This window comes from Schistocerca cancellata, chromosome 2 (assembly GCF_023864275.1).
Source record: "Schistocerca cancellata isolate TAMUIC-IGC-003103 chromosome 2, iqSchCanc2.1, whole genome shotgun sequence".
NCBI classification, from domain to species: domain Eukaryota; kingdom Metazoa; phylum Arthropoda; class Insecta; order Orthoptera; family Acrididae; genus Schistocerca; species Schistocerca cancellata.
In genome coordinates, this window is record NC_064627.1 from 224,976,620 (window position 1) to 225,003,595 (window position 26,976).

A 26,976-nucleotide genomic window follows, 5' to 3' on the forward strand; every position below is an offset into this window, starting at 1 on the left:
CTAGCATCTGCATTTATGTAAGCATGCATTTCTTGTGATGTTTCCATATTTTTTGCACCAGCACCTGTAGACGTGCACTCCTTCCCATGCCCTCTGCTTGTACCACTCAGCATTGGCACTGCAAGTGCTGCTTGATTTTGCTTTCAGGCAATTTGGAGGGGAATGGACAGGTGAGGGGGTGCAGGGTACACATCATGACCTATACCTATCCAAACAGGTAGACACGTGAGGTCAGTTGACGTTATTGCATGTACAATAGCTTACTTACTTGCCATTACCATCACAACAAAACTACTGATATGCAACCAAATCTGCAGGTAACAGCTAGTCTTTTATAATTTCAAGGAAATTATCAGTCTCAGTTATGACTGGCTTTCTTCAGATCATAAGGCAGAAGCAGTATTTCACTGCCAGGCATACTGAGAAAATCACACTGATGAGTAGCCAGTCTGACAATATGGTTTTCTTAAAGAGCTTGGGAGTGACCAACTGTTTCTTTCTTATGATACAGAAGATGGATGAAACTGTAAATTTCTTGTTGAAATTATATTAACTGAGTTAGAAACCAATCCACTGAAAAAGAAGATAAATTACTGGTGGACTGAAATAAAATTATGAAATGGAACTACCTACAAAAGCACTAAATGACACTTGAAATGGAACAAAATAATAAAGACAGAAAACTTAACCTCAAGAAAATGAGTTAAATGGACAAGAGAAAAATTTTTTGGAGAAAGGTACATGAATAATAAGAAATCGATAAAACATGTTAATAAAATGGAAAAGAAGTGGGGGGGGGGGGGGGGGGGGGAGAGAGAGAGAGAGAGAGAGAGAGAGAGAGAGAGAGAGAGAGAGAGAGAGAGCTGGAAGGAGTCTGATCTACATCAACATCTACAGCTATTCTCTGCAAACCACCGTAAGATGCATAGCAAAGGGTACGGCCCATTGTACCAGCTATTAGGGTTTCTTCACATTCCATTCATGTATGGAGTGCAGGAAGAAGAATTGTTTGAATGACTCTGTGCATGCAGTAATTATTCTAATATTATCGTCACAATCTGTTTGTGAACAATATTTAGGGGATTGTGTTACATTCCTAGAGTAATCACATAAATCCAGTTCTTGAAACTTTGTTAATAGACTATGTTGGGATAGTTTTGTCTATCTTCAAGAGTCTTCCAGTTTAGTTCCTTCAGTATCTCTGACACTCTACCATGGATAAAAAAAACCGTGACCATTTGTGCTGCCCTTCTTTGTATATGTGCAATGTCCCTTGTTGATCCTACTGGTACAGGTCCCACACACTTGAGCAATATTCTAGATTCAGTCTCATGAGTGATTTGTAAGCAATCTCCTTTGTAGATTGATTGCACTTCCCCAGTATTCTACCAACAGACCAAAGTCTACCACCTGATATATCCACAACTGAAACTATGTGATCATTTCATATCCCTAAAATGTGATACACCTAGGAATTTGTATGAGTTGGCTGATTCCAGCAGTGACTCATCGATATTATAGTCACCAGATACTATGTTTTTCCATTTTGTGAAGTGCACAATTTTACATTCCTGAACATTCAAAGCAAGTTGCCAATCTCTGCATCAGTTTGAAATCTTATTAAGCTCTAACCGAATATTTATGCAGCTTCTTTCAGACAATACTTCATTATAGAAAATCCATGCTGGTTGGCATTGAGGAGGGCATTCTGTTCAAGATACCTAACTACATTTGAGCTCAGAATATATTCTAAGCTTCTACAACAAATTGATGTCAAGGATATTGGATGGTAGTTTTGTGGACCACTTATACTACCCTTCTTGTAGTTGGGTGTGACCTGTGCCTTTTTCCACGAACTGGGCATGTTTTTTTTGTTTGAGGAATCTACAATGGATTATAGTTAGATGAGGGGCTAACTCAGCCACAAATTCAGTATAGAATCTGACAGGGATTCTACTGGGGCCTTGAGCTCTGTTCAGTGTAAATGATTTCAGCTGTTTCTCAACACCACTGACAGTAATACTTATTTCATTCATCTTTTCAGTAGTATGAGGATTAAAGTGGGGCAATTCTCCAGGGTTTCCCTTTGTAAAGGAACATTTGAAAATAGAATTAATCATTTCAGCTTTTGCTTTGCTACCCTCAGTTTCAGTTTCTGTCTCATTCACTAGGGATTGGACACTAACTTTGGTGCCACTAACAGCCTTTACATGCAACCAGAATTTCTTTGGGTTCTGTGAAAGATCACTTGAGTGTCTTCTGCTATGGAAGTCACTGAAGACAAGATGCATTGCTCTCTTGACAGCCAAATGCATTTCATTCAGCATCTCTCTGTCTATAGCCCTATGCTTTGTTTTACACTCATTATGCAATAATGTATATTTCTTTAGAAATTTCTTTGCAGTGACTATACACCATGGAGGTTTCCTCCCATTATGAACTGTTCTACAGGGTACATATCTATCCAGTGCATGGTCAACTATTCTTTTCACCTTGAACCAGAGTTCCTCTACATGAGCCTGCCCTGTGCTACAATTTCAAATTCCTCATTGAAATATAACACTACTGATTTTTTACATAGTTTACTGAACATATATAACTTTCTGCTTGTTTTAGTTGTCCTTTTGTGCTTTAGTAATCATTGTTGCCACAAATGCATCATGATCACTGACACCAGTTTTGATGAGGACATTCTTAAAAGTGTCAGGTATGTTTATTGCCATTAGATTCAACATATTTCCATCAAGAGTGGGGTTCCTAACTATCTGTTCTATGTAGTTTTCAGAGAAGACATTTAGTACAGTTTCACAGGATCTCTTATCATGCTCACCACCAACAAAACTGTATATTTCCCAATTAATTGTTGGATGATTAAAGTGTTCACTGACTATTGCAGTATGGCTGGGGAACATGCATATGAGTAAACTGAGGTTGTCTCTAAAAATTTTCGTTGCATCAGGAGGTGAGTCTGGTGGGTGACAGAAGGTTCCAATTATCATTTTATGCCCACCCATGATAATGAATCTTGTCCAAACAATCCACATGCAACTTCAATTTCTACCTCAGTGGATTTGAGTTTCTGCAACAAATACACCACCTCCATTTCCCATTTGCCTAACCTTTTGATATACACTTAAATTATCTCCAAAAATCTCATTGCTATCTATTTCAGGTTTCAGCCAGCTTTTTGTACCTAGTATTACATGAGCTTTGCTGCTTTTCATCAGCACTTTGAACTGTGGCACTTTGTTGCAAATGCTTCTGCACTTGACCATTAGGATTTTAATACTCTCACTTGTGGGAGGCATTTATTTTGACCTTACACTCTTGCTTCTGGGTTTCCCATGGCTATTGTTAACTGGACTCAATGGAGAGTCCCCAAACCTAAAGAATCCATATACACAGTTCCTAACTTTAATATTTGAGTTATTGTGTTAAACCTTTAATGTGAGATTATACCTCTCAATATTATATGAAATACTGAAAATCAAAGTTTTGTTACCCCTGGAAGCCTTTAGATATGTAACTTGCAATGGGGCCTGTCAGACTGGGTGGTTGGTCTAACCATTTAGTAACACAGATGTTGCAAGTCATATCTCATGAACAGGAAACAAAAGGTGTCAGGAAAAGAGATCAGTGATTTAAGCTACTAGGCATGATCAGATATGGAGGTAATTACATGTTATGTCTTACAAGGGTCAATCTTAGGACCATTGCTTTTGATTGTTACATTAATAATCTCTCACTAATTACATAACCAGACACAGGTTTGTTTTGTTTGCTGATGATACAATACAAATAACTATATAACAAAACTAATGTACCCTGGTTGCTGTTCTACTTATCACAGAGAACTGTAACTCTAATTATTTACACACCTGCCAATGGTGTGCACATGTTTGAAGCTGCATTGACTTTCAGCCACGTCTTCTGGGTGATTCGCTTTTTTTTTGTCAGGCAGTGTATATCATTGTGTAACACATAGTTCAGAAGATGTGATGTCATAAACATAAGGATGCATGAAAAGCTACCTTTTGACTGAAGTTAATTTCGTTAAATAGTTGGGGGTGTGGTTCCTAGTAGAATTCTAATTTACATAAAATGATGTAGTGGTTCATATTATCAAATGACTTTTGAGGCTTGTAATTTATCATGTAATGAATTAGCTAAATTCCCACTACATGATTTTACACGAGAGCATGGACTGAACTGCAATTCTAATTATTCCATTAAATACTCACCAAGAGGCAGCAGGAGAAAATGCATATGAAAGTTAAGGGTATGTGCAAGCTATCAAAGCCAGTGGGTCCTTCTTCTAGCAGAAGGGCTGAAGGGAAAAGGAGAGAGATAAATGAGAAGGCCTGGTGAGATTTAGGAAATGGGGAGAGTTACATAAAAGCCACCCAGAACCATGGGACAAGGGAGACTTACTGAATGGAATGAGAAGCAAAGACTGATTGTAGGGCTCTGCACTGGACCAGATTTGAAAACCGGAGAGCTTAGAGGTGGATGATAGGATAATAAGCAAGGCAGGGATTACTGACAAAACATGGTGCAAGAGTTAATAAGAGTGAAAAACTAAGTGTATCATTTGTGGTAGGCAGTTTGAGGTCAAGGGGGGTGGGGGAATAGTGGGAATAGACAAGTCAGAAAAAAAACTTACAGGAACAAAGAAAGGAGTAGTTAATGAAAAGAAATGCTGTGACCAAAGAAATTAATGCACATTAAGGGTAGTTTGTAGAGGAAAACCAAAGTCATGTTGTAAAGCCAGTTCCCACCTGAAGAGTTCTGAGAAATTGGTCTCAGGGAGGAGAATCCAGATGGCAATTAAGATCAAACTGTTGTCACTCACCGATCATTCAAAGTGCCGCTGCGCAATTATGCGCGGCGCTGTCTGCCAGCCATGCAGCAGCTGCACCACCTAAGCGGCCAGCCGAGCAGCGGCCGCTAGACAGGGACTCAGTGCTCATTCGAATGCTAATGTGTACACATGTCTTGCTTGTCAACTTACTCTGTGACTTATATGTGTTGTGTCGTTCTGAAATATATGTGTTAAACTTGACGTTATAACAATTGGCGACGAGAATGGGATTTTTCCTTTTCACCGTTGAGCCACAGGGTTCCATGGCTACTGTCGAGCAACTATTGCAAAATCTCCTTGAACAGCAAATGCTTCTAACAGCAGCGATTCGCAATTTCGTCATGGCGCCAAATGTGGGGCGTTTCTCATCGTTGGCTACACCTCCTTTTCCTCCTTACAACGAGACGGCGAAAGACTGGTCTGATTATGAAAAACGTCTTCGACAGCACTTCTTGGCATTTCATGTCACGGATGAACAACCATGTAAGTCTCTGTTCCTTTCCCGGATTTCACCTCAAATGTATCGGTTGTTGTCGCAATTGGCTCCTTTGAAGGATCCTGCGTCTTTGTCCTTTGCTGAAATGTGCTCACTTCTGTCTGTTTATTTTCAAAAGCAAACACATGTGGTAGCCTCTCGTGTTGCCTTTTATCATTGTCAAAAACAGCCACATCAATCCTATCGCGCTTGGGCTGCTGAACTTCACGGCCTCAGTCGAAAGTGTCAATTTGTTACTGACGTTCACAAAGAATCCTATGCCGATTCCCTGGTATGGGATGCTATTATCTGGTCGGCACCCAACAAAGAAGTTCGGCAACGTGCCCTTCAATTGGCGAATCCAACTCTAGATGAAGTTCTCACCATTGCGCAGTCTTTTGAAATTTCTCGCGCCGCTGGGGCGCAAATAGAGGCGTGGGGTGATGTCGGGGAAATACAACTTTTGTGCGCTGTTGACGACGCGTGTCGCAGTGTGCTCCCACGCGCAGCCTTGGCCTAGCCATAAACAACCCGCTAAGAAACTGCAGCAAAACCCTCGGCAACTTCCTTCATGTCCCCGATGTTTTACGAAACATTCACACGAGGATTGTCCCCAACGTTGGGCTGTGTGTCACAATTGCAAAAAGAAAGGTAATGTGTCTTCCGTTTGCAAATCCAACCGCATACATGATGTTCATGAACAGGATGCTGATTCTGATTCTGTGTTGTCTGTCAATTGCACTTCTTCCCTTTCAGGGAAGTTATTCCTCACTGTCCAAATCCTTGGTCGAGATGTTTGCATGCAAGTGGATACCAGTTCTGCTGCCACTATAATTAATTCTAAGACGTATCTTCAGTTGGGTTCTCCACTCCTGTCACCTGTCACTCGGCAATTACGGATGTACAATAAACAGAAGATTTCTCTCTTGGGACAATTTAATGCTGAGGTATCTTTCAAATCCGTCATTCGCACTGTTCCCATATTTGTGGTCGACCAGAGCAACACAGAAAATCTTTTTGGTTTTGATGCCTTTCGCGTTTTTGGGTTTTCCATAGATGACTCTGTCAATATTTTCTCTGATGCTATTCCTTATGCTCAACTGGATTCCTTGTTGACGACATTTTCGTCCATTTTTTCTCCTGGGTTAGGCAGTGCAAATGACTTTGAAGCTCATATCACGCTCAAACCCACTGCTTGGCCTAAGTTTTTTGGGGCTCGGCCCATTCCTGTGGCCCTTCGTGATCGGGTAAAATGGGAGTTGGATCGTCTCACTACTTCAGGGGTCTTGCTTCCTGTCACTTCCAGTGAGTGGTCCTCTCCTGTCATTGTCGTTGCTAAGCCAAATGGTGATATTCATCTCTGTGGCGATTTCAAAGCCACTTTAAATGCTCAATGCCTCATCGACACTTACCCTATGCCCTGTCCTGAAGAACTGTTCACTAAACTTGCTGGAGGCCAGTATTTTTCTAAAATTGACCTGTCAGAAGCTTATCATCAACTTCCTCTTGACACTGCTTCCCGGCAGTTTCTGGTCCTTAAAATGTCTTTTGGCCTCTATCAATACCAACGCTTGCCATTCGGGGTTGCTAGCGCCCCTGCTCTCTTTCAGCGATTCTTGGAACAATTATTGCTCCCTGTCCCTGGGTGTATCAATTACATGGACGACATTGTTGTCATTGGCTCCACCACTGAAGAACATCTTCAAAATCTCCGCACACTTTTTCATGTCTTACAGACTGCTGGTCTTAAGTGTAATCTTCAGTAATCAAAATTTTTTCAGGCATCTATCACGTACTTGGGGTTTCAACTCTCTCGGGATGGTATTCGTCCGCTTCAGCAAACTGTTGCTGCGATCGATGCCCTTCCTCGCCCTACATCTGTTAAGGAAGCACAGGCCTTCTTGGGGAAAATAGCATACTATCACAAGTTTTTACTGTCTGCGGCTTCGGTGGCTCAGCCGTTGCATCGCCTGTTGCATAAAAACGTGCCTTTTCACTGGTCCGCGTCATGCGAAGCGGCTTTCCAGAAATTGGAGACTATGCTGAAACAGGCCCCGTGCCTGGCTACTTATCGACCTGGCCAACATCTTGTTCTTGCCACAGACGCCTCTCAATACAGGGTCAGTGCAGTCCTTGCGCACCATTTTTCTGACGGTTCGGAACAAGCCATTGCTCATTGCTTATGCCTCCAAAACGCTCACGGATGCCCAACAAAAGTATTCTCAAATTGAGAAAGAAGCTTTGGCCATTATTTATGCTCTTCATAAGTTTGGTGTTTTTCTCTATGGCTCAAAATTTCATCTTGGTACGGATCACAAACCACTTGTTTCCTTGTTTCATCCATCAACGTCACTTCCCGACAAGGCTGCACACTGCCTCCAGCGTTGGGCTATTTACTTGTCTCGTTTCAATTATGAGATTCATTTCCAGCCAATGGCTCAACATGCGAATGCTAATGCTCTGTCTTGCCTTCCCATGGGTCCTGATCAGGCATTCGATAGGAACGAACTTTTGTGTTTCCACCTGGATGTTGCCGAGCAGCGGGTTGTGGATGGGTTCCCCATCACTGGGGACAGGCTGGCGGCTGCTACGGGTTCTGACCCTACCCTCTCCCAGGTTTTACGCTGTATTCAGAAGGGTTGGCCAGATCGCCCATCCGCTAAGACTTCTGATCCGTTGCGGAACTACTACACTTTGCGCTACCGCCTCACGGCTAGGGATGGTGTTATCCTCCTCTCCACTGACAATGCTTCGCAGCGTGTTGTGGTAACTGTGTCTTTGCATGCTTCGGTCTTGTGCCTACTTCACCAAGGGCACTGGGGTGTGTCTCACACAAAATCACTGGCGCACCGTCATGTGTACTGGCCTGGCATTGACTCTGAAATAGCACACATGGTCGCTGCCTGCGGCCCTTGTGCGTCACAGGCCGCTGCCCCTAAGTCATCTTTGTCACCGTGGCCTTCACCTGAGAAGCCCTGGGAGTGCATTCATGCTGACTTTGCGGGACCCTTTTTAGGTACTTATTGGCTCCTCGTAATTGACACCTACTCTAACTTTCCTTTTATTGTCTGTTGCACGTCACCTACCACCGCGGCAACCACCAGTGCTCTCGCCCGCATTTTTTCTTTGGAAGGCCTCCCCTCTACTCTTGTTACTGATAATGGTCCGCAATTTGCCTCTTCTGAATTTGCGGATTTTTGTGCTCGTCACGGCATTATGCATGTCACGGCCCCGCCGTTCCATCCGCAATCCAACGGTGAGGCTGAACGACTGGTCCGCACATTTAAGGCTCAGATGAGGAAACTTCTGACTTCTTCTGCTGCTGCTGATGCGCTTTTCCAGTTTCTGGTGTCTTACCATTTCACCCCCATGGGCGACCACAGCCCGGCTGAGCTCTTACATGGCCAACAGCCCCGCACGCTACTTCATCTTCTGTGGCCTTCCACCTCATGGCCGCGGGTGCCTTCACTTGTCCGGTTCACCGCCGACGACCTCGTCTTGGTACGGGGATATGGCAGGCGGCCAAAATGGAGCCTGGGCCACATCTTAAAGACACCATGGCAGATGCCTGTATGAAATCCAGATGGACACAGGTGTTGCAGTGCGTCATTCAGATCAGCTTTGGCATCGTGTGCCAGCAACGCCTGTTCCGAATGCCGCTACACCACCTTTGGCTCTACCTGATGCTCGGGACCTTGGCATCTCTCAATACTCACAACGCAGCCCTATCACCATCATCGCGATGCCAGCACAAGAATGGACGCCACCAGGAGACATGCCCATGCAGGAACCAGATGACCATCCTCTGTCAGAGCAAATCTACTCACCTCCTCCTTCAACGGATGCTGACAAATCGCCCATGTCTCCTGTCATATCAACTGGACTTGCTGCAACGGGCAGATTGGTGCATGGGGCCCCAGCAGATTCAACCCCTACGTCTCCTGTCATCTCGACCCGTTATCATCGGGGACACTTCCGTCCATACGGGAAGCCTCCTCCTCGAAACTTTACGGCAAGTCAAACAACGCCTATGGACGTTAGCCATCTCCACGACACCACCATCAAGACCAGTGGAACAATTTCAAAGGGGGGAAAAGTGTTGTGACTCGCCGATCATTCAAAGTGCCGCCACGCAATTACGCGCGTCCTCTGCGTGCGGTGCTGTCTGCCAGCCATGCAGCAGCTGGGCCACCTAAGTGGCCAGCCGAGCAGTGGCCACTAGACAGGGACTCAGTGCTCATTCGAATGCTAACGTGTACACATGTCTTGCTTGTCAACTTACTCTGTGACTTATATGTGTTGTGTCGTTCTGAAATATTTGTGTTAAACTTGATGTTATAACACAAACAGGCATGCTCTACAACTGGATATTGTGTCTTGCCAGTATATATACTCTCTTGTTGCCCACTGATCCAGTTAGTAACTTGATGGTAATCATACCAATGTAAAAGGCTGAACAATGTTTACATATCAGATGGTACACAACATTTGTCATTTCACAGATGGCTGTCCCATTGGTAGTTTGTGTTTTGCCAGTTACAGGGTTGGTATTGTTGGTGGTAGGAAGGTGCATAGGACAAGTCTTACAGCAGGAATGGTCACAATGGTACGAGCAATATGGTAGGAAAATGGGTATAGAAGGAGCATCGGGTCTGTCTAAGACATTGTGGAGATTGATGGAGTAGGGGGAGAGGAGAACTGAGGTGGGGGGAGGGGATTTAGATGTGGCAGGAAAAACGTGAGACAGAATGGATCTCACTTCAGGGCATGATTTTAGGAAGTCACAGCCTTGCCAAAGTAAATGATTAATGTGTTCAAGACCAAGATGGTACAGAGCGACAAGAGGTGTACTCCTGTTCTGTTTTTTTTGCAGGGATCAGCAATGCCATGATTGGATGTGATGGCCCAGGAAATTTTCTTTTGAACTAGACTGGTGGGATAATTATGTCAAATGAAGGCTGAGGTGAGAATGGTGAAGAATTGGTGTAAAGAACTGGCACCTGAATAAATATGTTTGCCTCAAATGCCAAGGCTGTGTGGGAGGGAATGTTTGAAAGGAAAAGGATGACAACTGTTAAAACGTTCCATCCCTTACAGTCTTGGAATCGGAGACAAATTTATTTATTCAGGTGTGGGCTCTTTACAGCAATACTTTGCTGGATGTAACTACCCCACCAGCCTAGTTCATTCTGTCTGACATTTTGCCCACAGCACCTAGAGTAGCTTTTCGTACCACCCCTCCCCCCCAACCTCCCCGTGATATCCTGGTCACACACTATGCTTCTTCTGGAACCATTTCCCTGCTCTATGGCTCCTACCCCCACGACTGTTCCAGGTGTAAAACTACCTTATGCACCCACCTGCCACCATCTATACCAGTCCTGTAACTGGCAAAATGCATAGTATCAAAGGGAGAGCCACCTGTGATACACAGTATCCTATTGCAGAGCATGCTCTACAATCTAGCAGTCATGACCTTGGTGCCTGTTTCATCACACAAGCCACCTGGATTCTCCCCTTGACACCAGTTTCTCAGAACTCTGCAGGTGGGAACTGGCAATACATGTCACTGGTTCTTGCCACCCACCTGGGCTTGATTTATGTTAATTTCTTTGGTTGCATAATTTTTTCCAACAGGCACCACAATCTGCAGTTCGTTTCACCCTGTTCCCTTAATGGCTGCTAGAACATCCTCTTTAACTTGCTGACAAAAGCCCCCAGGCATACATACTGAGTGCACCTGGTGTCTTTTCCCTCGCTCCCATTTCCGTAAGGGGTACCATCATTCACCATACTTTTGAACTGCCAATGATAAATAGACCCCTACCACTTTGCATTTCTCTCCTCCTGAAAGTGGACAAACAGGATACCTCAAAATGGATGAATAGGCATTCCTAACTGTGTTGCATACTTGGTTGGTTGGTTGGTTGTCTGGGGAAGGAGACCAGACAACGTGGTCATCGGTCTCATCAGATTAGGGAAGGAAGTCAGCCGTGCCCTTTCAGAGGAACCATCCCGGCATTTGCCTGGAGTGATTTAGGGAAATCACGGAAAACCTAAATCAGGAAGGCCGGACGCGGGATTGAACCGTCGTCCTCCCGAATGCGAGTCCAGTGTCTAACCACTGCGCCACCTCGCTCGGTGTGTTGCATACTTCAACAATATTTTGGTCACAGCTGTAACTCCAGAGGAGCAACTTCACAATCTTGAGCTTTTGTTCCAGAAACTGCCAGCAAGAGGACTTCAATGCATCATGTGCAAGTCAGGCGCCAATGACCGTGCAGTTGAGCACCCCACAAACCAAAAATCATCAACATCATCATCATCATGTGCAAGTGTTCTTTTATGCAACCTTCCTTGACATATTTAGGGTTTAACCTCTTGGCAAATTGGCTGGAACCATTGAAGGATTATTGATAAAGTGCAGCTCCTATGAACATCACAGACCTAGAAGTGTTTCTGGGCAGATCAGTTATTATGGCAGATTCATTGAAAACCTAGCAGAACTCTCTTATCCACTGACAACCTTTCCATGCATTAAGATACTGCCTTAAATGGGTACAACATTTAACAGTGTACACACCTGGTTTGCTTCTGGTAGTATCGTCTGATGCATGCCCCCACAGTATCAATGTAGTCTTGTCCCAAAATACCCGGATGGCACCAAGTGTCCTAACACATATACTTCTAAGACCTTTTCTGGTTCTCAGTAATGCTATTCTCAAACAGATACTATTTATTCAGTTCAGAAATTTAAATTACTGCTTTACAGACAGAAATTTCATCATGTCAGACATCATTGCCATCAGTCACCATCTTTGGCTGAAAGCATTGTTTACCAGATTGGTCTATCCATCACCTCCAGTTCTGGGCAGGTATTTGTCTAACTTTCATTACTCTGTCCACTATCGAGGAGGGCTGTTATACACAAATGCGGATGCACTGTCCCAGTTCTCCATGGGACATGACCCAGCTTTCAGCCAACATGAATAGGTGTGTTTCCAACTTTATTCAGATCCAGATTAGACTATTTCCATCTTCTCCTTAACATCGTGTGAAGTTGCAGCTGTCACCCACAAGAACCCGACATTATGCCACCTTCTTCACTTTGTACAACACAGGTGGCCACACACAATTCCCAGGCCCCAATTTTGCACCTAAGGTGGCACCAGCTACACCTAAAGGAAGGAGTGTTGTTAGTCTCAGGTGGGTGTGCAGTGCCTCCTGACACTACTGATTGGGATATCTCCTGGATGAAAAGTTTAACCCAACAACATGTGTTCTGGCCACATATACATTCTGAGGTTGTGGACCTTGTCAACCAGTGTCCTTCCTATGAGGCTAATCATGCTCCTTCACATGCACTGACACTGCAAAACCACAGGAGTATATACACATAGATTTTGCTAGCCAATTTTTGGGCTTCATTGAGTTCACTGTGGTTGATTTCCTTTCTGACTTCCATTTTGTATTCTGCAAGTTTTAGGTCACTACTGACATTACCATCATGGTCTTCAGAAAAGTCTTTGCCACAGAAGGCATCCCACACGCCTGGATTTCTGATAATGGGATGGTGTTTATCTGCTGTGACTTTAATAGGTTTCATGCCCATAACAAGATTCAACACCTCTGCACCAAACCTTTTCACCCAGCCTCCAATAGACAAGCTGAATGGTTTATCCAAATCTTCAAGATCTAGTTCTGCAAGGAAACAATGTCTAGCAATGCACCTAAAGCCTTCTGTAGTTTTCTAGCAACTCACATGCCCATAATGACCAAAAGTCATAGCCAGGCAACGCAGGTTCATCATTGCTCTCAATGTACCCTATTGAACCTATTGAATATACTGTGGCCACTGCTGGCATACACTGCCACTAAGGCTTCTTCTTTCTGGGTGGGTGCACCAGTGTGTGCCCATCAGTTTGGGTGCCACCCACCCTGGATCTACAGAATGACCTCCACCCCACAGACTTCTGCAACATCACTAAAACCAATTTCACCTTCACCATCTGCTCCTCAGACACCAGCAGAACCTGCATTCCTGTGGTGACTTAAGCATCTCCCATCATACCTTGTCTTGCCTCAGCCTGCTGCAGCAACACCCATAAGTGTCACTTCCACCACCCTCATCTTCTCTCGTGGCAGTTGCCGCTTGGGGTGGAAGGAATGTAGTGGCACCACCCAACATTACCATGGAAACTGAGTAGCTGGCACAACTCTACCACTGAATGTCATGGCACCATTACTCAGACAGTCCTTTGTCTCATGTGAAACCTCTGATAGGATCACACCATTCTCTTGTGTATAAGTGGGCCCAGGGCTAGCCCATGCAGTTATAATGCGAACAGTGGAGTGCTTCCCACTGATATTGTTTTGACTACTGTGTCATTCTAGTGGATTATTTCTAATAGATTGAACTCTGATATGGCTTGGACTGGACTTTTCTTTGGAATACAGACTTAAGATTGCTTGCCCTGTTCCTAGTAGCATCTTGTAGGTTTCTCTCTCTGTCTCTTGTTTTGAGTAAACTCCATTGTTCATGTACATAGACTGCCTTTTGCAAAAACTATATAAACAGCTCTATATACTGGTCCTGATGCATCATTCATTATCCTTTGACTGTCATGTCATCCTCTGCCTACGATGTAATTTGGATGCAATATGGGAGGGCATTAGGTTCGCACACCACTCTCCCAGCTGTTGTCAGTTTCCCAGACCTTGGAGCCGCTACTTCTCACTAAAGTACAGCCTCAATCAGCATCATGAATCTGAGTATAAAAATGTGGGAAAATTCCTGGTAGTACTAGGAACTGAATCCTGGTCTTCTGCCTGGCAGTCAGATGCATTGACTACTTAGCTGCAGAAGCAGGCTTGAATTATTATTAGGTCCCTCAAAATCGCCACAATACTAGAAAATTTTGTCCAAAAGATGCTCTCAAATTTCCTATACCAATATAAAGTTCTTTCCATACTGCAACAATTTTTCAGGGGAAAACGAAGAAGAAGAAGAACATGAAGGGCGATGAGGAAGAGGAGGAGAAGAGTGAGCAGGAGAGAGAGAAAGAGAGAAAGGAAGAGAGGTAATATCAACTTTCACTACTGTTTTAGAATTATTAAGGAGAGTCCTCCATGCATAATGAATTTTCACTCTTCAGTGAAGTTTGCACTGATTTGAAACTTCCTGGCTGGACACTGACTTGAACCTCAGACCTTTGCCTTTATGGGCAGGTGCTCTACCAACTGAGCTATCTAGGCATGACTCACAACCTGTCCTCACAGCTTTACTTCTGTTAGTACCTCATCTTATACCTTCCAAACTTCACAGAAATTCACCTGCATACCTAGCAGGACTAGTTTTCCTGGAAGAAAGAATATCTTGGGGTCATGGCTTAGCCACAGACTGGGAGACTGTTTCCAGAATGAATTTTCACTTTTCAGTGGAGAGTGAGCTGATCTGAAACTTCCTGGATGATTAAAACTCGAACCCGGGACCTTCGCTTTTCATGGGAAAGTGATCTATTGAATGCCCTGTCCAAGCACAGCTCACAACCTGTCCCCACAGCTTTACTTTCACCAGTACCTCATATTCTATGTTCCAAATTTCATTTCCCCACAACATCCTTTCCTTCAGGAGTGCTAGTCCCACTAGATATGCAGGAGATCTTCTGTGAAGTGGGAAATGTATCACTATTACATGCCTTGACCTGTCCAAAGATTTTCATCAAATGCAAGTACCAGACACACATCCAACTGTTTAAACAATTTACAGGAATGCAGCCAAGTAATGTCCTCAATAACCACCCATATTCTGGCAGATGAATACCCCATAATTTTCAAGACACAAATGAAATGAGAATTTGCTGCACAAGGCATCATAAAACATCTGTGGATGGAGCTATGTTAACCAGAAACAAAAGATGTCATACAAAGAAAGACAACACACACTGTAAACTAACAGTGCCACCACACAACCAAAGATAACCAACACCAGCAGTTATCTATAGTGAAACATTAATGACAGGTGAATAAGTAGTGCTAACTCAGCCCCTCTGTTGTTTGATGTGGGAGAAGGTTGGATTGCAGGCAGAATTTAAGCAAAAAACATTCATCTCTGTTCATAAGATCATTAATAGTTTAATTTCAACAGCTTCCTTAATAAAACTATCCCACTGACTAGAAGTGCATGCCACAGTCTATGTGTTGTTATATTCCATTGGATGATCTGTACAAAGGCAAGGTTCTCTATGACATGCTACAAATGCATCTCATACAGTAGTGTGTGCTGATTTAAAACTACTTGGCCAGACCCTAGCTTCAAGCTAATACCATTGCCTTTCACGGGCAAGTGCTCTATCAACTGAGCCATCCAAGCATGACTCATAACCCATCCTCACAGCTTCACTTCAGCTGGTACCTCATCTCCTACTTTCAAAATGTTGCAGAAGTTCACCTGTACACATAACAGGGCTAATACCCCTGTATTTGATGGCTTATCCAATGATATTGAAACTATTTACCTTACACAAACCAAGATCACTCTTTACAGCTCCTAAAAGATGGTGGTTGAAAAACAATACTTCACATCAAATTTCCTCAGAATGCAACTAACCCCATTCTAAATACTGCCTAACTGAGGCAATAAAGCTGTACGCTTAGGCACCACATTGTTATTCTCTCATAGTTGGTTGACAATGCAGTGTAAGTCTAATCTGTCCCTTGCTACATGCATTGTAGCGAAATGTAACTTCAAGGTGGGTTGTTTCATCTGAGAATCTTTCAGGTCTGAGATGAAATGGACCCTTTAAACCAAGGTATGAAGCACCTCTTCATGCTGAGCTGGATGGTGACAACTATCAGCCTGAAGATACAGATAAGTGTGTGTTGCTTCCCTATACACCATATGTCCCTATCATTCCTATTACCTAATGCATCAAGGATAGGAAGGCAACTGTTCATTTCCACCTACATAGTGAAGCAATCATTTGTGTGGATAGAACTGAGATGTTCTAAAAAAAGTTGTGTGAATTCCCATTGCCATGAGGCTAAGTAACATGCCTACACATCTAAACTGCATGCAGGTTTCAGTGCCAATGACTTCTGAGCAATGTTCTACAAAATCTTCCATAAAAAACAAGCAGTAATAGGCAACAAAGGGATCCATATTTCAACTTCATCTGCATGATCATGAAAGGAAATGAAAGTCAATGTATGTTGAAATGGATTAGTTCATTCAGCATCAAACCTAACACCAGTTACAATTGTAATAGATCAGACAGATGAATGTGAGTGAAGAGAGAGACCACATCAAAACTTACTAAAATATCAGTGAAACACAATCACTCTAATCATATGGAATCATCTGAATTCCTAAAATGATGCACACACTGACTCTCAATAGAGCAGCAAGTTGTTTTGCTACATGGTCTGATATTACTTCAATAGGCCTAAGATAAATTCCTTCCTTATGGCTCTTAAGAATGCCATATAATCACTGTGAGAAGTTCAAGTTCCATAAAAATAAATGAAATGTAAATGTTGAATTGTGCCTGCCGGTGGCAGATATGTCAATTGGCAATGAGGATGGGATTTGCATGTGTTCTAATTTTTCTTCTACTGTTTTGTGGAACTTACACTGTTTCTTTTCTGTTCTTGTTCACCATACATCACTTGGCAATAAGGACAAAGTTTTGTGGTTCTTAGTGTGTTTCTCACTCAGGTCTATATTGCTTTTCATGTTGTTTCCTTTTCTCTGCTGTCTTGTGGCTTTTGTGCCACCTGTGCATTTCCTGTCTCATACTGTTGTTGAATTGGTTCCTTAGCACACAGTGGACAATTTCTCATGTGCCTCTTTTGGTTTCTCTGACTTTCACTTTGTTTACAGAAACTAATGTTTGTGGTTGGTTTGTGTACATTGTGAGTCTTGTCTGATATGTTTACTGTGGCAGATGCAGTGCCACATTATGGATTTGATAGCTTATCCCATGATGTCAGGACTGCCTGGTGAGGTTGCTCTCCTGACTTGACTGCAATTGATGGTTCCTGACACAGCATCCAGAGCACTGACTGGCACCTTTGTGACTCCAGAAGTACCCAGCTGCTGCCATCACTGAACTGCTGAGACTGATCACCTACAACCACCACCACTTCTGGTGCTGCCTCTTATTCTTGTTGAGCCACTGGACTGTGGGGATGCCATCTCAATGCTGGCTGCTTCCTGCTAATGTACCCATTGCTCCGCTAGGGTCTGCTGCCATTGGACTGCACCACTGCTGTTTTCTCCTTTGGATGCAGTGCCGCCTTCTTCATCTGCTTCTACTCTGCCTTGGAGATCTTCTGCTACCTGTTCCCAATATCTGTGCATGGCCCAGTCCATTCTTATTCCATGTACATACATTTTGTTTCTTTCTGTGCCTATTTATGTGATCAGTGTCCTAATGTCTCCTTCCCAAAGGCTTCTGCACAACAATCTCAGTCTTCTGCAACACAAATTTCCCTCCTCAGAGCTTCCACACTGCACATTTCCCTCCCAAGTGCTTCACCATTTTACTCCAGGTCGTTTTGCACCACACCTTTCCCTTCCACATGCTTTTACACTGCACTTTTCCCTCCTTCAGGCTTCCGCACAACATGACTTACTCTAGGTGCCTGTGCAAAACAAATTGTGCATTTCTAGGGCTTTTGCCATTTTATGATTTTTCTCCCATTTTCTTTTCCATGCTATTATGTCCTCTGTGTCCAGTCTGTCACTTATGTGTATGGTCTCCTTACAGATTGGCTTTCAACAGCTTGCAGATTTGTTGCTGCCAGTCTTACCAGTAGCCCTACGCCTGCCTTCCTGTCCACTCAGTCATGCCTGGCAGATGTCCAGGCCACTGCTGCTGCAAGCATGGGGGCCTGCCTACCATCCAATGCATGGCTCATCACGTTCAATGCGGCCAGCAAGTCGCCACCTGAGGACTTCACTTGGGGTTCCATTTTTTCGCCCCCAATGAATGGGAGGGGAGGGGTCGGGGGGGGGGGGGGGGGAGGATGCAGGAGGAATGCCATAGTGCCCCACTAGACATCAGGCACCAATGGAAAAATGCACAATTTATTTTTCATACCAGTTGCAGTGTGCTCAGCCCCTATATTGCAGGCAACATCATGGAAATTTGCAACCCCAGAATTCTGTGGCCAGACCAGCAGAGGGTGTCATCAACATTCCAGCTAGGTCACCAGGTGGTGTACATGGCAACAGCAGAGGTGCCAAAAATAGGACTGCATGTATCTGTTCACAACATGGGTATTTACATTGATGCACAAGCCCCAGAGAACAGTTCTGTTGCAGCCAGAAAACTGAAATCTCCACTATACCACACCAACGGCTGAGCCATCAACTTCTAGACAGCAAGCTGCCTCCTGACCTGGGACTCTTAAGTGGTCAGCAATGTATTCATTGAGATTTGATATAATTACACTGTTGTTCATGTACCTGACAAGATAGTGTCAGACTGGAAATCTGTCAAACTTAGATATTTCATTACTGTTGGTTCTCAATACTTTTCCAGTAAAATAAATCACACAACTTGTTAAGTGTGTATTCCTCTTGACTGAAACTTGGATTTGGACTTTTATTTTAAAACTGAAGTGAGAAACTTATTTTTTTTCCATTTTACACTAAAGTTATTAGGACTTCACAATCCTGATCATTAAAAGGCATGTGACTATAAAAACTTAATTCAGTGTTTTTAATGCAAAGCTCCTAAGACATTCACTGATTCTGGAAGTGTTAAGTGGCTTTGTTATTTACAAACCATCATTTACTTTTTTTACATTTACAGAAGGATAGCATCCATTTTCGAAGAACCACCCTTTCTTTTGTTTCATTGTGGAGAATATTTTTGAGGAAATTGTTTTCAATAAACTTTTGTTTGTTCCATATACCTGAGCTGTTCACTTGTGACCATTAGCAGCAGAAACATTACAGACTTAAATTTTTAGTAAAATAATGAAAGCAAAACATTATTTTTGGTACAGATAATTTTATTGTTCTCAAAATTTTTGCCATAAAGATTTACATACTTCTGTAAAGATTCGCACTTATTCATGGAGACTACACACATCAAAAAAAGTTTTGCATCTCCTTGGTTCCGAGAGTTCCAGAACCAGTACAGAAAATTGGAATAGAGATCGACATAAACTTCATTTCCACCCTTTTTATTGCTCATGAAAACCACACATTGCATGTTGTACCACCATACAGCTAGACCTTCAGAGGTGGTGGTACCAAGTGCTGTACACACCGGTACCTCTAACACCCAGTAGCACATCCTCTTGCATTAATGCATGCCTGTATTCATTGGGGCATACTATCCATAAGCCCATCAAGGCACTGTTGGTCCAGAATGTCCTACTACTCAATGGTGATTCAGCGTAGATCCCACAGAGTGCTTGGTGGGTCACGTTGTCCATAAACAGCCCTTTTAAATCTATCCAAGGTATGTTCAACAGGGTTGAGGTCTGGGGAACCCACTGCCACTCTAGTCAAGCGATGTCATTATCCTGAAGGAAGTCATTCACAACATGTGCATGATGGGAACACGAATTGTTGTCCGTGAAGATGAATGCCTCACCAATATGCTGCCGATATGGCTGCACTATTGGTTGGAGGATGGCATTCACATATCGTACAGTCATTACAGCAACTTCCATGACCACCAGTGGCTTATGTCGGCCCCACATAATGCCACCCCAAAACAGCAGGGAACCTCTACCTTGCTGCACTCGCTGGACAGTGTGTCTAAGGCGGGTTGCCTCCAAACACGTCTCCGACGATGGTCTGGTTGAAGTCATATGTGACACTCATCAGTGGAGAGAATGTGATGCCAGTCTTCAGCGGTCCATTTGACATGTTGTTGGACCCATCTGTACCATGCTACATGGTATCATGGTTGCAAAGATGGACCACACCATGGACGTCAGGAGTGAACTGTGCATCATGCAGCCTATTGCACACAGTTTGAGTCGTAATACGACATCCTGCGGCTGCATGAAAAGCATTATTTGACATGGTGGCATTGCTGTCAGGGTTTCTTCAAGCCATAATCAGTAGGTAGTGGTCATCCGCTGCAGTAGTAGCCCTTGGGTGGCTTGAGCGAAGCGTGTCATCGACAGTTCCTGCCTCTCTGTATCTCCTCCATGTCCAAACATCGCTTTGGTTCACTCCGAAATGCTTTGACACTTCCCTTGTTGAGAGCCCTTCCTGGCACAAAGTAACAATGCAGATGTGATCAAACTGTGGTATTGACCATCTAGGCATGGTTGAACTACAGGCGACACAAGCCGTGTACCTCCTTCCTGTCAAAATGACTAAAACTGATCAGCTGTCGGACCCCTTCTGTCTAATAGGCTGTACCCATGCATGGTTGTTTACATCTTTGGGTGGGTTTAGTGACAGTTAAAGGGACTGTGTCTGTAATATAGTATCCACAGTCAACATCTATCTTCAGGAGTTCTGGGAACCAGGGTGATGCAAAACTTTTTTTGATATGTGTACTTTTGCACTCTGATATTGGTACCTCAAAAACATAGTTTTGGAAAGACTCAATTAGTTATCGAGCTGGTGGACTTCCTAATTTCATTGATAACTTGGGGCACATAAATTGTTGCATGCCATTCAGTTTGCCTTGTCTCCAACATAACCAAAAATTACGTGATATTTTTCGGAAGTGTTTCCTAACACACAACTTTTGGTTGGTTTTGGTTCATTTTAGAACACCAAAACATTTAAATGCTGGTCAGTTTCTAAGTTTTTCTTCCAGTTATGATGTTGTGTATGTGGTTTGCATTTACTCAGTTGAATTATTTCAGTAATTCCTTACACCAATGAACATTAGCCAGTTTTTGAGCTTTGGTTAAAATGTGAGGAATCTATTGGAAAGAGGTCCAAAACTAAATGCTTGGTAAAATTAAATGTGCTGCAGTCTTCAATATGGCTAATGATGCCTTTATTTCATTGCAAATGGAATTTTTTTAATGACAGCAGATTTTTGTCAGCCTTTACTAATTTGTCATGGAAGCACAACCATGGTCAAATCATGCAAACTTGTAGTAAGCAGTATTTCTGGAGATGATTAATACAAAATTCATGAAAAAATCATCAACTAAAAACATTCATGTGAAATTTCCATTTTTCCACAACACACTTTCTTTTGATGCTCACTGTATTGTATGTTAACTACTTGGCCACTTTCTGAGCTGCCATTGTTTTAACAACAAAAACAACAAATTTTAAAGCAATAATCATGTCACATATTAATACTATCATTTAGTGGTATATTATTATAAAATTATTCTTTTCAGGAGTACAACATTCTCAGAAAGCTGTAAATTGTGTAAACTGGAAATTTGGCTTGCGATGTCATGTTCTGAATGACTTTTTGTGTACACCTACTGATAATAATTTTCATGTTCATACATGCATGAAATAATTTATTGTAATTGAAGGAATCATGAAAAACCAAAAATAGTATGGACTTTTCCTACATATAAAGCTGTCAGATAAGATATTATATCCACATATGTTTCCGGATATTGAGTCTAAATATAGATTGAAAGAACTTCCATTTGTCATATGCTAATTGAAAATTTTTGTTTTCTTTATAGTGAGTGTTGTTTCCTTTTTGTTTTCCAGTATCTAATAAGAGGTTTAGTTTTTTTTAGCAGTTATGTTTGTAATATATTAACATACCTATGTACTTTTGAACCACATATCTGCTTTCTTTCATGACAGCTGGATTTATTTTGTGCAGTACAGATTCTAACCTATTAACCAGCTGAATTCCTCTGCCTCGACATTTATTTCCTGGTTTTAGTATCCATATATTATTCATTCCATCAAGATCAATCTGTGGCCAAAATTTTCGAATTTTTATAAGCATTGTCTTGGCAGTTGCATATAGTGTCTGAAAACAAACAAGAAACAGAAAATGAGCCAATACAATATTTAGAGACAATATTTTAATTGAAATGAAATCAGTAACTAAACTGATCTAGAAATCCAATCTATAAATGTTTTAGCTGACTGTAGCAGTGTAGTAGTCAAGACAGTGGGTTTAAATTTGAGAGGAATGGATTTCAGATCTTAATTTCACAATCTGGTCTTAGTTTTTGTGAAGCATGGCCTACCAGAGATAGGAATTCATATGTGAATGGTGGACTACTGTACATCAAGGCAACTACTTGTGAAAGCATGCTGTTTGCATGCTGGTGTAACATCAGACGGCAAGGTGGTCTGCTACATCTGCTGTGTGAAATATACAAGTTCAACTTCATTGAACTGCAGTTGTTTGTAGTGGGAGTGCATCAAAGTGTTTCGATGATGTGGATGTTCAAGCACAGGCATGCTGTAGGTTGAGCTGTACACGTGTTATTTCTTGTTAATGACTGTGTTCATTGTTACTTCTGCCAGTCCTCAGACTGGTAACAATGAAGTCACTGACAGAACTCTTTACTGTTCTGAACTGAGATGGTTTTGTTGTGTTGCTTTGTATTGTACCTTGTTTAATTATGTAGCATTATGTAGCTTCTGTGTGATATATTAATTAGGCTGCAAATGAATTGCTTGCTGTTTAGTTCTTCTTAAAGTAAAAGAAAGTGTGTTATTAAAGTTTAAAGACAGACTGGATGTAATTAATTCTTTCAATTCAAAAGCAAGTTCACTTTTGTGGTTTCTCACAGTTTTGTTACCATTAATTTGGTTTGCCGTTGTTATAATAAATGCTGTTCACTTGTCCTAAATATAAGAATCAATAAACACATGACAGCTAACTCCAGCTCTTTGTGACATTCACATGCTTTATTTCTTCATTTATTGTCCTCGGTGTCAACATACTTCATTGTGATACTGGCTGAAAAAATAGTATAGTACTGCCTACTGTAAATGATGTAGCTGACAGACGCGCAGTTGCATTTCACAGTTCTTTACTTTCACTGTTCACAACCCCACAGTATTACACAGTTATATGGCCAGTGCACTATAGTTTAACTTTTGGTAAGCCTCATTAACAAGTTTGCAGGTGAACATCCACATACTGCTACAATAGTTTACTGTTGAACATCTATGAGCAGTAACAACCTAACCACACAGTTCACAGCCTTTCAAATAAATTTAACAGACACTGTCATTGTTTTGACAGATGGCCTCTTTTTGTTACACTTATTTCACCGTTAAGTTGATGCATTGTTGTTATTCTAACCAACACAGGTTTCTTGCCTGAAACTCGGCCGTGGACTGACTGTCTCAGGACCAAAAATCGGGCCCTTATATATACTTACAATAATAGGTGCTGAAACTACACATTGTTTGATGTTTAATTTACAGAAATTACAATTAAAACTTAACTCATTAAATTAATTGAATATATCAAAAATTGGTCCTTATAACTGTTTCTTCTACTACAAAGTTTAATCCAAATTATTTGTTTAAATGATGAAATTAACAAATATTGTCAAGCAAACAATACTTTTGACAAAACTGTTAATTACTTTGGAATTAATTAAGGACTGGCTTTGCTAACATGTTTTCAAACAGAGCCAAATTTTAAGGTTACTAGTATTTCGTCTTCCAAATGTTTATAATTAGTACAAAATTTATATTTGTTAGAATTTAAGTTACAAAACAATAACTGATTTCACCCTATAACAAAAGATATTAATTAGGAATAGTCAAAATAAATTAAAAAATCAATTACATACCTAAAATTAAGCACAGAATTAGATCTGGCATTATATTATTTAAAACTGAGGGCTAACCTTTTTCTTTTATGACAATGCAGATTACACTCATGTATGTTAATGGTGATTAGTTAAAAGCGAAAGAATGAATTTTAAGGAGGCAGATGGCAAAACAAGGATGGTACTGTTGTAATACCAGAGTGGTACTTTCAACAAGATCACTAGTGATTTGTTTCTTTCCTTGTCCATAACTACAGTATTCTACCTCTACTGATCCAAACTGGAGGCTGAACAAGCCTGCCTACTTCTATATTATATGGGTTTGTTAAACATCTAGATAAGTGGATAACCTGAAATGGATGGCTTTCAGTATATGTGATTAAGTATGTATAGTCAAGTGTTCCTCCTTTCTCTCACATGTACCATGAAAACAATGACTGCTTGTGCCCTGCTGTGCTATATGTTTAATTTTCACCTTTCTAGACACACCAGAAGATTGGAAGACAGCACTAATTGTCCTTATATTCATGAAAGGGAGTAGGAAGAATTGAAGAAAATATAGGTGCCACACTGATACCACATTGTGCCAAGGTATGTGAAAAGGTCCTGGAGAAAATATCTGAACAAGGGTCAAGAACAAATTGAGAGAGGAACAGCATGGCTTTAGACCTGGGCAGTCAACTGTTCACCTCATGTTTGCAGTGAGGCAGGTCCAGGAGCACCACTATGAATTTGGGGAAGACCTTGTGATAGTCTTTCTTGACATAGAAAAGGCATTTGTTAGTGTCTGTAGAAGGAAGGTCTGGGAAGTACTAGAAAGGAAGTTGTCGTTGTTGTGGTCTTCAGTCCTGAGACTGGTTTGATGCAGCTCTCCATGCTACTCTATCCTGTGCAAGCTTCTTCATCTCCCAGTACCTACTGCAAACTACATCCTTCTGAATCTGCTTAGTGTATTCATCTCTTGGTCTCCCCCTACGATTTTTACCCTCCACGCTGCCCTCCAATACTAAATTGGTGATCCCTTGATGCCTCAGAACATGTCCTACCAGCCGATCCCTTCTTCTGGTCAAGTTGTGCCACAAACTTCTCTTCTCCCCAATCCTATTCAATACTTCCTCATTAGTTATGTGATCTACCCATCTAATCTTCAGCATTCTTCTGTAGCACCACATTTCGAAAGCTTCTATTCTCTTCTTGTCCAAACTGTTTACCGTCCATGTTTCACTTCCATACATGGCTACACTCCATACAAATACTTTCAGAAATGACTTCCTGACACTTAAATCTATACTCGATGTTAACAAATTTCTCTTCTTCAGAAACGCTTTCCTTGCCATTGCCAGTCTACATTTTATATCCTCTCTACTTCGACCATCATCAGTTATTTTGCTCCCCAAATAGCAAAACTCCTTTACTACTTTAAGTGTCTCATTTCCTAATCTAATTCCCTCAGCATCACCCGACTTAATTCGACTACATTCCATTATCCTCGTTTTGCTTTTGTTGATGTTCATCTTATATCCTCCTTTCAAGACACTATCCATTCCATTCAACTGCTCTTCCAAGTCCTTTGCTGTCTCTGACAGAATTACAATGTCATCGGCGAACCTCAAAGTTTTTATTTCTTCTCCATGGATTTTAATACCTACTCCGAATTTTTCTTTTGTTTCTTTTACTGCTTGCTCAATATACAGATTGAATAACATCGGGGAGAGGCTACAACCCTGTCTTACTCCCTTCCCAACAACTGCTTCCCTTTCATGTCCCTCGGGAAGTAAGTTTCAGTAAATATTAATACTGATGCCAAGCTGCAATGAAATTACCATACTGACCCAAGATGTAAGAAAATAACAATGAAAGCAACCATACCTGCTCCAGAATAACAAAGATTGATACCTAGCTGTTCACAGGACAGCTGCCACAGCAATACCCAATCAGAGAATGCAATTGGCCGCACCTCCTGTTCCATTCATCGCTGTCAAATCTCTCCGCTACTGCAGGTAGCGGCTACTGTAGCCAGTTGCAGATGATGCTTACGGTTGGTAACAGACAGTTGTGGTCCATTTCATTGTGTGCTTTATTTCTCTGTGCAGTGACTTTATTTTGCACTGCAGATTGTTTGAAGCTTGTAATGGAAGTATGCAAAAAAGTGTGGCTGCTAAATGCAAGTTCAGTAACCTGCTCATGTTTTGCATGGTCAGACACATGAGTTTGTGTGTTCAGTGTGGGAATGTTTCAAGAAGGAGAGAGACAATGGTGCAACTCTACTGCCTCTAACAAAGATAGTTGAAAGAAGTGCAAAATACACAAGAATAGTGTCATCAAAATCTGTAAGGAGAAATATTGTGCAGAAGGGGAACAGCCGAGTTCATCCAGACTGCTGACACCATGAAAGAAGAGAAGGACAGAACCACACATAACAAACTTGGACTCTTTTCCACAAGATGCTGTCCATCACCACATATGTGGATATTACAAGAGAAAAGAACATCCGACTATAAAAAAGCTGTGCATTACCCTTTGTGAGGCACAGTTATGCAGTGGCAGTAAAACGCCTTTGTAAACAGTTGTCAGAGCCCTTAGTTTTCAGTACAAAAAAATTAATAGGTGGGAAGTTATAATAGGGAGAAATGGCATCTTAGTGTGGCATTGTCAGTTTTTGAGAACATCGTTAAAGTGCTGTTTGAAGATATTGTATGGCCTGATGAAACCTGGATAAATACCAGTCATTCCTCCAGAAACGACTGGACAGATGACAGCATATGTGGAAGTTATGCTGTTCCAATGGGAGGGAGCACAAGAATTATTGTCTTGCATGCTGAAAATGCATCTGGTTTCTTACCTAATTGTCTCCTCATTTACAAATCGAGGAAAATAAATGACTGCCATGAGGAGATGAACCAAGATATCTTCCTGAGGTGGTCAA

General features: G+C 41.9%; 1 protein-coding gene across 1 annotated transcript in view; it reads right to left on the reverse strand.

Moving 5' to 3' along the window:
- Positions 1-26,976, reverse strand: part of LOC126161550 (tubulin glycylase 3A-like) — a 156,390-nt gene that overhangs the window by 54,536 nt on the left and 74,878 nt on the right. Inside the window, exon 6 of the mRNA XM_049917485.1 lies at positions 22,066-22,279. Within this exon, the coding sequence (XP_049773442.1) occupies positions 22,066-22,279 (214 nt within the window). The remainder of the gene's footprint in view (positions 1-22,065; positions 22,280-26,976) is intronic.